At 60.1% G+C, this 17,432-nt stretch overlaps 1 protein-coding gene across 1 annotated transcript in view; it reads right to left on the reverse strand.

The window, feature by feature from the left end:
* Positions 1-17,432, reverse strand: part of PPARGC1B (PPARG coactivator 1 beta) — a 51,822-nt gene that overhangs the window by 13,580 nt on the left and 20,810 nt on the right. Inside the window, exons 2-3 of the mRNA XM_065644230.1 lie at positions 3,030-3,203; positions 1,074-1,286 (exon numbers count right to left, since the gene is read on the reverse strand). Coding sequence (XP_065500302.1) covers positions 1,074-1,286; positions 3,030-3,203 — 387 coding nt within the window. The remainder of the gene's footprint in view (positions 1-1,073; positions 1,287-3,029; positions 3,204-17,432) is intronic.

Here is a 17,432-nt window from a genome sequence, read left to right on the forward strand (position 1 = left end):
AGACAGATCTGGGGCTCCCGGGCTGGCCGGTGGGCACAGAGCCCCGGGGAGGGCACGGGGAGTCTTAGGGGCTGATAGAAATAGGGGGTGCCCAGGTCAGGGGGTGCCGGGAAACATCAACCGGGGTGCCCACAGCTTTAGGCATGCAGCTCCTGTTGGTGGAAGCAACCAGCACCCTTCCCCCCCTACCCCTGCAACGTATACATCCTATATATACACATACAGACTGTGTGTGATATATATGCCCCGCGCAGGGCGCGGGCGGTGGAAATGCATGCTCTCACCACTGGATGTCACTCCTCCCCACCACAGCCCCGGCTTTTGGGGAGACCCGCGGGCCAGGCTGGGGGTCCCTGGGGGAGCCCATGAGCCCCAGGAGGGAGCTGGCTGGGTGTCCCTGTCCCAGCAGACTGCCTGGGGATAGCAGTGGTTTGCAGCCCAGGGGCCAGGGGTTGGAGCCCCGACATCGCAGGGAACCAAGGGGGATGCTCCAGTCACCAAATCTGTAGGGACTGGAGGCCACAGAGCCCCTGAGGGGGTTGTGGTGGAAAGCATGGGGGGGTGAAACCCTCCCGCTGAAAGCTGAGGGCATGGGCTGTCTGACACTCCGGCCAAGTCCCCTCTGTCCCTCCTGCGAGAGCAGCGGGGAGCTCGGCCCCGAGGCAGAGCTGGCGGAGCAGCCACCGCGGCTCATGGGCACGGGGCTGGGATGTGCAGGGGAGACCCTGATTAAAAATCAGGGAGACCTCATTAAAAGCAGGTGTGGGTCTTGCCAAAGCAGCCACCGCCCCTTTGACACCCACCCCCACCCTCTTCATAAATATATATGTATATATATATATATATTTGTTTACACACAGCTTGATCCCGTGAGGATGGTGATGGAGGTGACAGCAATGATGCAGAACATGTATACGTATACAATACAAGTATATGCTTTGGTATTGACGGTTAAATAGAGTTTTAAGCCTAGAATGAAAAAATTCAGACCTTTGCTTCCTATCATACCCATGCAGCCGGCTTATCAGGGGCTCATCCAAATCCACCTTAAACAGTAGGAAGTGGGTTCTTACTAGAGACAGCTCATCAAACTCGGGGGCCGGGGGCGGCCCCCCCGTGACCGGGGCGGTGGGTTTGGGGGAGGGGGCAGGCGAGGTGTAGGCATGGTTGAGCGTGTCCCCCTCTTCCATAGTTCGGAAGGCAGCCAGGCCCGTGTCATCTCCCTGTATATCATCCAATGTCTCGGTGAGGGCTGCCAGCAGCGCTTCGTTCTCGCTGTCTATTATCTGAAAGGAGCGGGCAGAGAAGAGAGGGGGAGTTAGGCTGGGCAGAGGGACCAGGCGATGTTGGGCAGGGGCTGGCAGTGCCACAGCAGCACCCACACTTCTTGGCGACCCCGCAGGGGAGCTGGGACAGCACCCATGCCAGCGGAGCACCAGGATGGGATCAGGAGGAGACCCAACTGGAAAAGGAACATCAGTCTGTCCCCCTGCACCTCCAGCAGGAAAATAACAAATCAGAGCATCTCTCTCCCCATAGTCACCTCCACCCTGCCATGAGGCAGCAGATAAAGGATCTGTGATCAAAATGCTCCTTGCCCAAATGCAGAAGCCCAGAAATGATCGGAGCAAGCCAGAAGTTCCTTCTTTTTGGTCCTCTTATTCTTAATGTAAACCATGCCCAACAAGAAGCAGACTGCCATCAGCTATAAAATTAGCACAGGGGTAAATTCAGGCTCGCAAGGAGGACTGGGGACTGCACACAGCCTCCTATGCTCCACTCATCTTGTCTGAAAATTAAGCATCTTTTGTTCCGTGCCCTAACCTTGCTCGCAGTTACTAGAGCAGGCTCCAGGGAAAGGCAGCAGGATGCTCCATTTTTGGCTCCGTTTCTTTTTCCTCCTGTTATTGGCATGAGATCGCTGTGCATACAAGTTCAGTGGGATACATTTCATCATACTCCGCTGCTCCTAATGGGCCTGTCTTTTGCATTTCTTTTCTGTTTATCTTTTCCCCAGGAAGTTCAGCGGAAAATATGCATCTCGTGATGAAGGTCCCTCAGCTGGACTGGACCATTTTCAAGCACAGCATCAGCACAGCATAAAAGCCAAAGGGTTGTTATTATGGCCAGGTTAGAAAATATTTGGGCTTTTAATTTTTTTTTCTCCCTTGTTTAAATACAAATCCTCCTCCCTCCCAAAAAGTAACCCACAGTTGTAACTAACAGGCACCAGTGAGTTACAGCCTCCTTGTCCGAGCAGGTAAGGGCCTGGGGGCTGCTCGGGAGGGCACAGAGACCCCAGCCCCCCTGGACAGGGCACATCCAGGGTGCAGCAGGAGCTTTGGGAAAGGCGAGCGGGCTGCCCAGCCTGTTGTGCGCCCTGTCCCCAGGCAGCCTCAGCAGCCCCCCAACTCCAACCTGCCTGCGCTGTGCTCCCAGCCCAGCCCTGGTGCCACAGCTCTGCGAGGTGCTCAGCTCTTCTGTGCTGAGGGACAAGGACCAGTGCTGCCTGTGCCTGGGAGCATCCTCTGCCCTGGCACCGCTTTGCACCGCATGGTCCCGGGAGCCATCAGAGCGACAGGGACATCCCAGAGCAAAGGCAAGGAGAGAAAGCAGCTGCCCTCTGCCAGAGGGACCCAGCCCCAAACACAAGGAGGATGCCAGAGCTGGAGAGATGGGAGAAGGGGCTGCTTTCTGCTCCCAGGAAATGAATGTACCTGCCCCACACCACAGCCCTGAGACCCCCACGCTGCCACCCCAGCACACCCTGCCAGCCCAGGAATCACACGGGACGTGCTGTGCACCAGCTGTAATTCCCTTTTGATAATACATCACAAGAGGGTTGGCTCAGCAGCCTTCTCTGCTCATCCACCTCCTCATTAGCCTTACTCTTCTTGCTCCATTTAGAGCCGCACGCAAATTAATGGAGCGTTTATCAGCTGGGGAGGAGCTATTAATAGTTGTGTGTGTCCCCTCCTTCCTCCCCCCGGCTGCACCCTCGGGTCCCCATGCCGGGAGGACGGGGGTACCTGGAAGAGCTCGGAGTCGTCGGTGCTGTACTGGCTGGAGTCGGTCTCCGAGTGCTCCCCGCACCACTGCAGCTCGCTGAAGTAGCCGGCTGAGTCCAAGTCGCTGGCATCCAGCTGGGACAAATCGATCTCAGGGAAATCGGAGTAGAGGTGCTCCTCGCCGGACACCTCGTACTGGGGAGAGAGGAGAAAGGGGGTGAGCCCGCTGCCGTGCCAGAGGGGCGGGCAGCGCCAGGCAGCAGCATCCCCTGCAGAGAGGGCCGCTCTTCCTGTGTGCCGTTGCCTGTTGTCTCCGCTCCAGCCCATTACTCAGACCCTCTTTTGAATATGCTTTGGCAAGTGGTTCGTGAAGGAGCAGCTACACAGAGGGCCCCTCTTCACTGTGCATCTTGCAAGGCGGTTTGCACAGCCTGGCACTGGCACTGCTGGTCACCGACAGCCGTCCTGCAGCTGCCCACCCAACCCTCCCTCTATGCACCCTGGCAGGCGTTGAAACAGCAGCATCTGTGCGGGAAGAGCCTTGTCTCCTCTGGTGAGCAGAAGCTCAAGGCACAGAACAGCTGCCTGGACCGTGGCAAAGCAGCTGCTGGTGCTCTGAGGGGAAACTGGAGCCATTCTGACCTTTGGTGCCCTAAGGGTGACATCCAGGGTTATCCAGCTGCCCTGAAGATCAGTGATAAGAGAGACTTGGGCACACATGAGATAGCAGTGCACCGTGCCAGGCTCCGGTGGGTGGCCTCACGCCGAGTCAGCATGGCTGCTCCGTACCCTGTCCCCATCCCCGCCACACGGCACTGAACTGCTCAAGGACAGTCCCTCTGGTGCAGCTGCACGTCCTGCATGTCCCAAGGCAACCAAGGCAATAGAGATGCTGATCCCTGTACATGTAGGATGATAAAAACAGCGTGAAAAAGAATTGATGTCCGGGTGCACACCAGACAATGCGAGCTCTAGGAACCGTGCTAAAAATCTCCATTTAACCCCAGACAGCAGCCAGGACCTGTCCCATTTCTGCCTGGCTCCCAGTCACTGCCCAGCCACAAAGCCCCATGGCTGCATCCCACACCAGAGGGAGTGAGGACTGGCACGGGCACGGCCTTGCCACCACCGCCGCTGCCTGCGCCACCGCTGCCTGCACCACCGCTGCCTGTGCCGCCGCTGCCTGTGCCACCACTGCCTGCACCGCCACTGCCTGCACCGCCGCTGCCTGTGCCACCACTGCCTGCACCGCCACTGCCTGCACCACCGCTGCCTCTGCCGCCACTGCCTGCACCGCCACTGCCTGCACCGCCGCTGCCTGTGCCGCCGCTGCCTGCACCACCGCTGCCTGTGCCGCCGCTGCCTGCACCGCCACTGCCTGCACCGCCGCTGCCTGTGCCGCCGCTGCCTGTGCCGCCGCTGCCTGCACCGCCACTGCCTGCGCCGCCGCTGCCTGCGCCACCACTGCCTGCACCGCCGCTGCCTGCACCACCGCTGCCTGCACCGCCAGTGCCTGCACCGCCAGTGCCTGCACCACCGCTGCCTGCGCCACCGCTGCCTGCACCGCCGCTGCCTGCACCGCCACTGCCTGCACCGCCACTCGCTGCCTGCACCGAGCCCTCTGTCCACGCTTGTTTTTGCCACCAATGTCCAGGTTAAAGTGGAGGGGAAAGGCCTGGTGCGACTCTTCCCTGTATTGGCTGCCCGGGGGGGAGCTTTCTGGTGATGAGGGAAGCAAGTTTATTTACAAAGCAAATGCATTTTGGAGCAGGCAAACACCTGAGCATGCAAGAGAGGCTGCAGCAGGGGCAGGAAAATGTGGGGGCCTCCCCTCCTGATGTGCCCTGGAAAGGTTTTTTCCAATGCTCAACAAGGTCTCTTCTCCCAGGTAGCAAGTGATAGGACAAGAGGAAACAGCCTCAAGTTGTGCCAGGTGAGGTTTAGATTGGATATTAGGAAAAAAATTCTTCCCGGAAAGGGTTGTTGGGCATTGGAACAGGCTGCCCAGGGTAGTGGTGGAGTCACCATCCCTGGAGGGGTTCAAAAGGCGTTTAGACGAGGTTCTTAGGGACATGGTTTAGTGCTGGAGTCAGGTTATGGTTGGACTCGATGATCCTGAGGGCCTCTTCCAACTGAAACGATTCTATGATTGTAAGAAGGAAAAGTGATTTCAAACTTTGTTGCAGGAATGGAAGACAGTGTTTCTCTCTTCTCTCTCTTTTTTTTTTTAATTGGAATAATGTGGGGTTATTGATTGTGTTCCCGTAGGCTGAGCAGCTTGTGTGCCAGTGCTCCTCACCAGGTTTGGGATACCCTGTGCCACACCAAAGAACGCTCCTGTGTGCACACCCCTCCACACCCCCATTTAGCATTTCTCACCTACTTTCTGCCCCATTCCCTCCCAGGGCTGGCAAGGAAAGGGCGAGAGGTTTGGATGATGGCGCAAGGGCAGGAGAGAGCAGCTTCACAGCCCGACAGCGAGCCAGCGCTGTGTCCTGGGAGCGGAGCCCCGGCCCGGTCCCCATGGCCACAGCACGACTGGGGGCTGTGGGAGCTGCTGGCACTGCCCCACACCCGCCGGTGCCAGCAAACCCCGGGGGGACCGGGGAGCTGCCCCCGTACCAGGGGATGCTCTCCTCAGCATCCTCCCTCCAGGAGGGAGGTGTACCAGGCAGCCATCCACAAGCGCAGTGCCGCCAAGTATATCGGGCACAAAAAAATCATCTGTACAATCCTGGAGTGATTCTGGGATCTGGATACTCCTCATGGGGCCCCCGAGGCTGGGGATCTTCAAGTCTGTCCCACAAAAACCTTTGCTCCCCAGGTGCATGTAACAGTTCAAGGGTCCCCGTCCTCATCCTTGCCAGCTCCAGGGGACACAGATGTTACCTTTAACCCGGCTCTCCTGTCCTTTCTGCTAAGGGGCATCCTTGGCTGCTCTGGGATCAGAATGTCCTTTGGCCTTTCAGATGTGCCCCTTACCTGCTGTGGCTTGTCCCTGCTTTCCTGCCATCGCTCTTGGGCGTGCTCCAGAAAACGTCTTGCAACAACTTTGGCTCCCCCTTCTCCCCACATCTTCCCATGGGAACACAGGCAAAGGCTTTTATTTTTAGAAAAGCCATACATACATATATATGTGTGTGTCTCTCTGTGTGCGTTCAATTAAAAATAGCAAAGCAGTCGAATTCTCCTGCTCCTTTTGATATGCCACAAGGGAAAAGATCCTGGTGCTGAGATCACAAGGAGCAGCTGACACCAGTGCTTGGGACGTCTTTTGATCAACTCCACAGATGTGACATGTCCCCATTGGCAACAGGGCTGGGTAAAAATAAACTCCTGCAATCTAATGCTGCTGAGCTGCCCCCTCTGGGCACCGCGGCGGCAGGAGCGCCCGGCACCGCCACGCTGCCCGCAGCCGTCCCGAGGCAGCCGATGCTCCCAGGTTCCCAGCTAGCACAGGTCAGGAGTGCCTGAAAACTCAGCTCTGCCAGCATCCGTCCCCCTCCTCCTCAGAAAAAGCGGGGAGAGTCTTTGCTCCATTTGGACGCCCACACGGGCACCCGGCAGCGCATCCCAGCGTGAAGCTGCGGCTCCATCCAGCCCCCTCTGCAGGAAAGGGTCACTTAACCAGCCCAGTCGCGGAGGACTTGAATCTCTGGAGGGAATCTATCACTTCAAGCACTGCTATCCCGACACCGAGCGCTGCGAGCTGAGCCCCTCTGGGCTGGCTGGAGGGGTGTGGGGGACCCATTCCCCCGGGCAGGGGGTGGCAGTGCCGATGGACAAGCTGCCTGTGGGCACTGGACCTCATCTGCTCTGACTTTCCCTTTTCCCACCCTTTGCATTTCCTGCTGCCTTGGGAGAGGACTGAACTTTTGTTCTAATTTTACTCGGGAGTTTGTAGGAAGATCAGCCATGGGTTCTTGGTGTGCAGCCAGCAAACACCCATGGAGACATGCTCAAAAATGTGGAGGCATCCTCCAGCCCAGACACCTGGCCTGTGCGCACTGCAGTGTGGCCACGACCAGAAAGCTGCCGTCAGCTCTCTGCAACACATCTGATGAATCCCTGCTGCAGGGAAGAGGGATGCCCAGGCAGCTCGGTGGATGCCCCTGTACCACACAAATCCATCCTTCGGGGGAGCAGGAGCTCGTCCCCTCCCGCAGCAGGTGCGCCCGGTGGCAGCACCACGCGGGCAGCTGCACCTGAAAGTCAAAGCTACAAGGTGGAAGGCACCTGGGGGAACAGCCTCCGTTCAGAGATGTCCTCCTCAGCTTTCTTTAAACCAGGAACCAGCTCTGACCTCCACTCTAGCAGAAATGCAATCACAATTACAGGACGAAGAGGCAGCTGATACTCATGTGCATGTTGCAAGGAGCTTCATTTCTGCAGAGGCTTTGCTTGCTGGCAGGACAGAAAGGCATTAACGTTTTTATTAATGTACTGCTGAGCTCAGACAGCCCTTCCCTGCTGCGAGGGGTTTATAACTTAGACCACGGGAGCAGAGGATGCTCCGGGAGGCTGGCACGGACCCTCACGCCGAGGGTTTGTGCTCGTGTCGTGCCCCTGCCGAGGCTGGCAGCTCCGGCACAGCCGTGCCGTGCGTGCCCGGGGCAGCCTGGAGAGCAGGAGGGCTCCGCACCCACCGCGGCTGCACCGCTGCTGCCAGCCCCACTGCCCATGTGCACCGCGGCAGAGCTGGCAACGGGGAGAAAGCACAGGGGACAGTCTCCAAACTGGCAGTCAAGGACGTCCAGAGGTCATCTCGCCAACTCTCCTGTCCTGGGGAACCTCGGCTGCACCTAAACTTTTCCAGACAAGTACCTTCCTCAGTGCTGCGGGTTACGGGGGCAGCTCCTCCCAGCCTGTGCGATGCCTTCTGCTGGAAACCCCATGTGAGCAAATCGTTCTGAGAGCTGCTGGTGGCCCTTTGGCCAGCACCCCTCCGTGTCTGGGGGCTGGGAATGGAAGAGCTCCCGAGGCCCTGGGGACTGCACCCACCCGGGCACCTGCTGCTCCAGCTCCCTGGCCCTTTGCAAAGCCATCGATCTTTGCCGTCCCTGGAGCAGTGGGAAAGCGGAGCAGGATGAGGACCTGGTGTAGGGGTTAGCTCCATCTCCCTGCCCCATCGCAAGGGTGGCTGATGCGGGCAACTGCTTCTGGTGTCCCCGGCAGCTCCGGCACGTGTCCTGGGCTGGACCTGCAGCTGAGGGAGGACATGCCACATCCAAGGATGCTCCACTGAGCACAGCTCAGTGCTGGCTCCTGACATCATGGGCACAGCCACTGGGACACTTCCCCTGGAGAAGTTCATTTTCAGGTCTTTCTCTTGCTTTGGAGTGGTATTAACTCTGGTGTGGGAGCATGTGAAGTCTGATCTCCGCAGCGACACAAGGTTCCTCTCCGAGCCCAACTCTAACTCAAATATTGGATTAACATGACAGGAAATGTTTTCCTCCTTTTCAGTAGCAACTTGGGCTCCTCAGTTTAAACCCCCCAGTCAGTGGGGCTGGGCCAGGCTGTTGGCTCCTGGGGGCAGCCGTACCCAGCGAGCCCACCGAGCGCAGAGCTCGGCCCCACGGGCACACGGCCAGCGGGATCCTGCCTGCCAGCCCCAAAACAGGCACCTGTCACCCCGAGTTCAGCAGCCCTCGGGCAAATGCTGATGCTTTGGGGTTTTGCCTTCCCCGTGGCAAGCCTGGGAAAGAAGCAAAGGGGCGATGCCGCCTCCAGACACCACCTCAGAGGAACCGCAGCAATAGCAACCTCAGCCAGGGCAAGCAAGGCAGCTCAGCCGGCTGTTGCCTGCAGTGCTTAACTGGCTCCGAGGGGCTGGGGACGAGGCAGTGACTGTGACAAAGAGACCCGCAGGTCCTCTCCTCTGACACACCCCCGACAACAGCACAGGTAGAAATTTTCCTTATCTGCAATACCCCTGGTTCCAGTCCCTTGAAGTTGTGGCCAAGTATTTTGCCACGAGGCTCCGAGCGCACCAGGTGATGGCACATGCATTGTTCTCATGCTTAGTGAGGCTGCAAAAGTTTCAGCTTCTGAAGGCTGCCGGCATGAAAGCGCCGCTGGACGGGCACAGCGCCTTCGCGGGAACTTAATCCTGTTTAAGCCTGGGAGGATGGATTTGCATTGCCACTCGCGTACAGGGCCCCAGCATGCTTTGCAATTGCCTTGTCACTCACATGCCACTTTGCTGTACGGAAAAAAGGAAGGAGAGCGGCAGCTGCTCCGAGGGGCTGAAGGGACCAGCCAGAAGCAGGCAGCCCATCTCGCCGAGGAGCTCAAGTGGTGACTCAGCCCCGCACGGAGCCTCCTCCCTCCCCACAGCCGAGTGCCCACCCAAAGCATTAGGGGATAAATATACATCCACACACGCTGGAGACAGAGCCCCAAATTAGCCGGTAGCATTTAGGCTGGGACCCAAACCAGCAGAAGGTGAGAAATGCCGAGAACACGAAGTGCCGGCTCCTGCCAGCCCTCCCTCTGCGGCACGGGCAGCGCCGGCTCCCGGCGCCCGCGGAGTTTCCCCCTCCTTGCCCTCACCCCAAGCTTGTCTCTAAAAAGGAAAGAAAATCCTTGGGCAGGGGTTTTGGAGAGAGCCGTCTGGGCTTATCAGGGAAATCCGTAATTACAGACTGTTTGAAACAGGGATTACAGCCATGCACGAAGACGGGCGCCGCGCGGGTGTTTCACGGGGATGAACTGTGCCCCGGGCAGGCGCAGCGGGTGGGCTGGCGCGGCGGTGGGCACGGCTGCTCCCCCCGCCGCCTGCTTCAGGCGGCTGGGACCCCCACTTGGACAGGCAGGGATGGGTGCCCGCAGACCCCCAGCACCCTCTCGAGGGGCGACGGGGGCACGCGGACACCGCGACCCACATCAGGGCTAAGCCCAGCCCTGGCCGCCCCCCCGGAAGCTCCTTGCTGTCCCCACGGTCAGGCCACCAGCACCCCGGGGGGGTGAAGCTGGGTGCTGCCAGCCCCTTGTCATCCCCAAGGTCACGCCGGCTGTCTCCCAGCCCTCCCAGCCCCAAAGGACCTGTGTGGGGTGGGCAGCCCCCCGCCAGTGCCAGGGAGGAGGGCAGAGGTGGGGATGGAGGAGAGAGCTATAAATAAGTGTAAATACAGCAAGGAGGCACCTGGCCAGAGCTGTGAAGGTCACCAGAGTGTGTGCCAGCAGATAAGCAACCCCTCTCCCCACTGGCATTTGACAAAATGTCACTGTGAATGAGAGAGAGGCGGTGTCGCGTTGTGCCTTGGCCCGGCCGTCCCTTGCCACCCCCTGATATTTATAGCCCCAAAGCGGAGGGCGAGCGGTCCCTCCTCGGGAGGCAGCGAAGGCAGAGGGGACCCTGCCTGCACACACAGCGATGTGACACGGCGGAGCGAGGCACAACGAGAGCAGAGGCAGGGATGTGCTGCTGCGCCCTCATCCAGCTCCCCAGATCTGGGGGAAAAGGAGCACAGGAATCTCCCAGCCTGCCGGGTCTGCACAGGGGCGTGCAACACCTCGCTGCCCTGCTACGAGCAGGGTATATTGCCCTCTGTGCTCTGTTGTTTAATCTGTTTTAATTTCCACTCATCTCTTTTAACAATTCGGCCCAGCCGGCAAGAGGAAAAACGAGCACTAGCATTTAAAGCCCGGACAAAACAAATAGCAGGCTGATCCTTTCTTCCACTCGAGCTGCTTAAAACCAGCTGCTGCGTGTCTGCATTGCCGCGGCACGTGGGAGCTGCGGTGGCAGTGCCGGGCTTCACGCCGGACACCTGCACCGACACGCGGAGCAGCCGCCCCCCGGCACAGCCCGGGCACGGGGGGCGCGGGCAGCACCCGGTACCCGGCCCCGCGGCACCGGCAGGACCAGGGTGCTCGGTGCCAGGCTCTGAGCCACAGCCCGAGCCTGAACATGGTCTCGCTCGCTGACTTTTGTCTTACATTGGAAGGGTGTAATTAAGGTCAACCGTGAGATGGCAGTAATAGGAAATATTAAACATTAACTGCAAACAATAAACACGAACTTGCCAGGATATGTTTGATACGGAGGAAAGATGGAAGAAATTGCACTAAACTATCCTTGAGTCACAGGATAGAAGAAAGGAGCCTGAGATACTGGTAATAATGCCCTGAATAAACAACACTCTGCTGGAATACTTTAAACAAAGGTGTGTCGGGATTAGACAGAAGGGCGGCAGCAAAGTATATCACAGGTTACGGAGCTGCGTGTTCATACTATACTCGGCAGCCGTTTATTTGGGCTCCAAATTACAGAGCCCACTTTATCTCTGGCTGAGCTCCGGGACCAGCCAGCCCAGGGCTGCAGGACCCGCTGGCGCCACGGCAGAGCCAGGGAGACCCCGCAGCCCCAGCCGCCCTGCACAGAGCACAAAGCACCTCCCCGCAGCACCCGGCAAAGGCAAAAAAGGAGAACCGGCGGTTGTTTTGCCCTGTGCAAGGAGAGAGGGCAGCAGGTAGACGCAGTGGGGAACACGCCGTTCCCAAAGAGGGACGTTCCTCTCTCAACACCGGCTAATGGAAACAGCACCTGATGGCTGTTGCTGCTGCCAAGTGCTGTGCCATGCTGGCTGCCACTGCTGCCATGTCCCCAGGACACGGTCTGCTGGGCAGGGGGCTGTCCGGGCAGTGCCAGCACGCTCAGGCACACAGGGCATGCTGACAACAGTGACTCCCATCGCAAGAGAAGTGTGTTGGCTTCATCCTGCATCCCCCCAGCCAAACGGCAGTGCCCCATGACAACCCTGCCAGCAGCCAGCCTGGCAAACGCTGCCCACCGCCCTCTGGTCCCAGCGCAGCAGAGAGCAGCACCCCCAAACACGCAGGTGCTGGTGCCCCAGGCACCCATGGGTGCTGCTGCAGGCAGCTGGGCTGGAACCGCTCAATGGCATCAGCCAGGCAGGGCACAGGCACCGTCCTGAACCCCAGTGGCGTTTTGTAAGAAATTCCTTTTCATCTGCCCCCAAACCAATGGCAAGGCCAACAGACAGCAACTGGCATGTGCTGAGCCGGGTACAAAAGTGCAGTGGGAATTGAAATGTCAGCTGGGAGCAGAGCGGCTCTGGCCGCTGAGCCCTGATGGCAACAACCGCACGGAGGTTTCAGCACGACTGGGAAAACTTGTGCCAGGGCCGGGCAGGTGAGGAGTAACCTGCCAGGGTCCCATCCCTCCAGCCAGACAGCACAGCCTGCCCGGGGCAAGAAGGACGGAGCAAGAGGCGGCACAAGCCCTGCAGCCCCCAGAGGCTCCGCACAGAGGGTGTCCAGCAGGACAGGCTGTTCCCCTGGAAGACCCACGGCTGGAGGTGGCAGGAAATGCTGTGGTGCCCCGAAACAGTCTGGGGAGCCCCAGGAGCTGGGGTGCCCCCAAACCCCAGCCAGGCTGGCAGCACAGGAGGACAAGCGCCTGACTCACCAAGGAGCTGACTGTTAGCCAGCCCCACTGGTCACAAAAATTCCCCATGATGGCAACTCCTTCCTTTTGAAAGGAAGACATGAGCAGGCGATTATTTTCAGACCTTCCTCGTCTGGTGTCCTGGCAGCCAGCAGCCACATGACAGCTGTGGGCAGAGGGATGCCAGCAAGGCTGCTCCCCTGGGGCCAGGGCGGCTGCAGGGACCAGAGGAGGAGCAGCCCCTGCCCCGCTTTGGCTACCAGCCCCTTGGGAGGTTTAGCCACCAGCCCATGGGGCTGATGGAGCTGACAGAGTGAGGGGGACGCCACCATGTTGTGCCACCTTGGGTTCCCGCTCCAGCTCCAGCGCTGCCCCGGTGAGCCCAGCCGCAGCTGTGCTCCCTGCCCGCAGCCACAGCCTCAGCATCATCCCCGCCGCTGTGCTCAGAAAGCTCCTCTGGGCATTGCCAGGAGCCACGGCTGCAGCCTGTGGTCCGGGAGCTCCTGAACGGCTCCCGGGGGCTGGCACAGGCAATGCGGGGAAGCGGGGAGGATTTCAGGGTGCATGGGAAGGTGGCAGGGAGTGAGCGTGCTGGCGGGGCAGGCTCTCAGTTGCACCGGAGCCACTCGCCCCGTGCTGCCGCCAGCTCTGGGGTTGCTGTTTTGAGGCTGTGAAATGAGAGGGGAAGGGAGGCCAGCTCGGGGTGAACTGTCAGTACTAAAATATGCAGCTCCCCTGGCTCGGGACACCAAACACAGGGTGTTCTGGGTGGCAGCTAGCGGGAGGCAGCGTCTCGGCACACAGCCCCGGCTTTGCCGTGCTCGGCGGTGGGGCTGTAATTCCCAGCACGTTGTGGCGCTTCATCTCAGCAGATCCACAGCCGTGAAATGAGAGCTGAGGTTAAGGCCAGCCTGAATCCTGCCCGTTTACACACACAGCTGAGGAGCAGGTGGAGAAAACCTGGCGATTGCCGGACACCAGAGCCCAGTGTTATCCCTCTACCAGCTCTGTGGCCATCATCTGCAGGATGCTCTTCACCACCCCAGCCACAGGCACCTTTCCAGACCTCACCATTGCTCCTGTGCAGAGCAGGGACTGTTCAGGCAGCCAGGCAGGCGATGGAGGAAAGTATCTCTCCTGCCTGCCTGCTTGCCTGCGGGTTTCATATCGAAACTCAGAGAGGCACTTAGGCTCCCGCTGCCTCCCTGGTCACGGAACACAGCATGGTGCCCCGCACCGCTGGGTGCTGCCTGCGCCGGGAGCAGAGCATCATCTTAGTGCTAATCAGGACAAGGCGGGAGACGGGGAGGGTTCAAGCTGGGGTTAAGAAGGCGCAAGGAGGATCTTCTCGCATTAGCCTGACCTCCAGCGGGTCCAGCCTGGATGCTCTGCTGCCACAGGCACGCTCCAGTGCCGCGCCATGCCCTGCTGGGGGTCAGGGCACCGTCACCAAACCCGACCCACCCTCAGTGGACCTTTCCTCCTGCCGGACAGCGGCTGCGCTGGCCCTGCTGCGGGGGGCTTTGGGGAGCCCCTGCTGTGCCCAGCTCCCGTGTGAAAAACAAAGTTTTCAGCTGGAGGCGCAAGGCCTCCAAGGATGAAAACCACTGTGCAAAGGGCAAAAAAGCCCGGATGTGTCCGTACCCCCTGCCAGGCGGGTCCATGCGTGCCCAGGCCCATACCGCAGCGGGGGTGGGAGCGCCAGCCCTGCCCAGCCCTCCCCGCCACGCGGGCGCTGCCGGCTGCCCCTCGCTGTTCCCCGCTGCAGGGAACGGGCAGCGCTGCCTGTCAGCTCCTGCCTGCTGCCCCACACAAAGCCCTGGCACCCCATGGTGCGGCCGTGCCGCCCGCGCCCCACTGCTCCCCATCACCAAGGTCCCCTGTGAGAACATGCAGAGGGGTCCCCCCACCTCTTCTCCTGAACCGGGGGCTCCCTCTTCTCCCCCCTTCAGCTGGGCTCATCAGCCAGACACTGCATCTCCCTGATTAAATTACTGCCCATTTTCTGCACAGCGCCTGGCGGTGTCCTGGATGGAGGAGATGTGGTCACCACTTGGCTCTGGTCCGGCACGACTCCGCCCGTGCTCCCCGGGGCAGCCGGCGGGGGGAGCGGGGACCCCGGGCACACAGCAGCTGCTGCCGCATCCCGGGCTCTCCCAGGCAGGGCTGTGCCAGCCCCAGCACCCCGAAACTGCAGAGAGCTGGCATGGCCGCGTCGCCCCTTCAGTGACTCAAACCATCTAAAACCACGGCGGGGAAGGGGGATGCTGAACAGCTGGGTGTTTTCCAGGTGGGCATCACCAGTGCTGATACTATTCCGATTATTACAGTGGGGAAACTGAGGCACGGGAAGATGAAATGAGAGCAGGCTACAGCAGGTCCCGTGAGCATGGGCTGTGCACACAGCTCACAAGGTGGATGGCAGAGGCTGCCATGCCGGTGCCCGCTGCACTTTCACCAGCACAACCAGTTTGGCCTGGGGATTTCCCAGCACTACACCAACCGGCATGAGGCTTTGCTGTGCCCGGGTCAGCACCGGAGCACTGCCGGTGTCCTGGGATGCGGTGAGTGTCCCAGCCATGCCACCTGCCCCTGGGGACCCGGGGCTGGGGCTCCGTCCCTGCTTCTTGGCTCTGCAGGGAGCATTTCTGGGAGCTGGTGCTGCCAACCCGGCTGCTCCTCCAAGCTTTTGCCCGCATTGGGACTGGGCGCTCCCCCCTCCCTCCCCTGCAAACAACTGACTCACCCCGGAAAGAAACTGCTCCAAGATCCCCAGATAGAAAAATCCCTCTGAGGGCAAAAAGCTCCTTCAGGAGCACATGCAAACCTGGGCAATCATCCACATGCACAAAGCTTCGCGCTATTCCAAATTCCCCCCCGTGAGGGACCACACCTTTGCCCTCCCCAAAACCCCAGCCCCACAGGCTCTGCTGGGGTGTGTGGGAGCTGCCTGCCCAGGGGGGGTCTGCCTGCTCCCCGCTGGGGGCTGGGACCCCTCTCCCCCCCAAACCAGTGAGGGTGAAGCCCACAAACATGACTTGCTATGCTTAAATCAGACCCTTTTACTCACTGCATGTCCTGCTTCCTCACAGACGTGCCCTGAGCCTGCCTGCTCCCAAGCCCTGTGCCCCCCTCTATTTTTGACCCTAGGTAATCCAGGGATCAACCTAAAGCCAGAGACCCTGGGGCAGGCTGGCCTGAAATTCAGACCTGAAATCTGGGTCCAACAGCCCAGGAACTGGTGTGACCCAGCACCCTCGTCCAGGTGGGGAGCACCAGAACCGAGGGTCCCCTCCGGAGTGCGGGCAGCCACCTCTGCCCCGGCAGTGCCACGTCCCACACTGCTGAAATCCCCACGCAGGTCTTGCAGGCGTTAAGGCACCTGCTTGGTGTTCCACCTTCACACACTTTGAATAGCCCCGCTGCCCCTGTGCCGTGCTTTTATCCCGTCCACCTCGCTGCTCCACAGAGCCCATCCGTCCCACTTGGCTGCCTCCGCTCCCCATGTCGGGGGCTGCCACGTGGGACTGTGGCCAGGTGTCCTTGGGCAGAGCCTCCAATGTCACCTTGGAGGGGAGCGTGACGGGTCCGGCAGGGAGGGCAGCACGGCCCACGGCCACGCTGGCCTTGGCACCAGTGGGGAGCCCCGCAGGGACCCTGCCCGGGGCCGCAGGCTGAGCCCGCGGGTACCGCTGGCCTCGTGCTCCCACCGCTGCTGCGGGGGAACGAGCCTCCCCTGCAGCTCGGAGCCCCTGGCAGCACGGCTGCCTGATGCTGCAGCAAGCAAACCCCTCGGCCCCTCCATCCAGCGCTCCTCTGCCAGTGCGGTTCCCAAGTGTGGGCGACCGGGTGGAGCTGCGCGTCCCCAGACCCAGCCGAGCCGTGCTTGGTTACGTAAACCACAATGGGAGCTGTTTCAACTAGTTGGACTGCTGCCTGGCAGTCAGGTGCCTTCCTCCTCCTCCTCCTGAAACGGCTGCCAGTCCCCTGCGGGCAGCTGCCCAGGCTCCCGCAGGCGCCTCCATCCCCACGCTGAACACGCCATGCCTGCTGTGAACAAGGGGCTCTCCCTGCCCGGGGTGCCCTGGGAGGGGGGAGCAGGCGTGGGGTCTCGCCATCCCCCAGCATGGCGCGCTGTTATCCTCCAGTGCAGCTGTGAACCAGCCCTGTCAGCGAGTTTCACAGTCCTCGACGTGTCCTCAAGTGTCCCGGTACTGCTGATGCACAGCATGCACCACGGGCAACCAGGGGAAAGGTTGTCCCTGCGCAGCTCACACCCACACGACACCCATTGCGCTCGGCTGTGCAAGCCCCAGGTGCAGCAGAGGTGGGGAAGGGGCAGTTTGTCCCATTGCTGGTGAGTTTTGCCCAGCATTGTGGCCACGCTGGCATTCTCCACTCTGTCTGCATCCTTGGCGGGATGCAGGAACCCAATCGAACTGTTCCCTGTGATCTGCTGTGATCAAAATTTGGAAGGGTGCAGGAAAAAACAGCCAAGGCACTGTGAGCCACAAAGGAGCCCTCTGGCAGAGCTGGCCACGTCTGTCACCGGCTGGCTCAGCCACACTCATGCCTCCTGGCAATGGCTCAGTGTTTGGCTTTGCCTGGAGAAACTCTCCCCAGGCTAGGAGGGGAGAGGAGCTAGCACACAGGGAGCATCTGTTCCAGCCTCCAATAGATTGCAAAACCGGGGAAAAAACCAGATCCAAGAACCAGGCATCTTCATGCAAATCTCATCCTTTCCAAGCCAGTACCAACTTCACACTCTGGGACAGCAGGAAACCTGCAGCTCGGCTCCACGCGGGGCTCTTCCCCCTTTGCACAATACTTCAGCCTCTCCTTAAATTTCAACATGGATCACAGGGAACTTCTTATGTTGCTGATTGAGTCAGCAGAGGTCTGGCAGGGAAATGTTCCTGAACGCCCCTGGCTGCTCCCAGCAGCTCCAGTGGCAGAGCCGGGCAGCTGCCGGAGCTTTAGGCACTGTGTGGATTCGCAGCTCCGCGGGG

The sequence above is a fragment of the Caloenas nicobarica genome, chromosome 13 (assembly GCF_036013445.1).
Source record: "Caloenas nicobarica isolate bCalNic1 chromosome 13, bCalNic1.hap1, whole genome shotgun sequence".
NCBI lineage: Eukaryota > Metazoa > Chordata > Aves > Columbiformes > Columbidae > Caloenas > Caloenas nicobarica.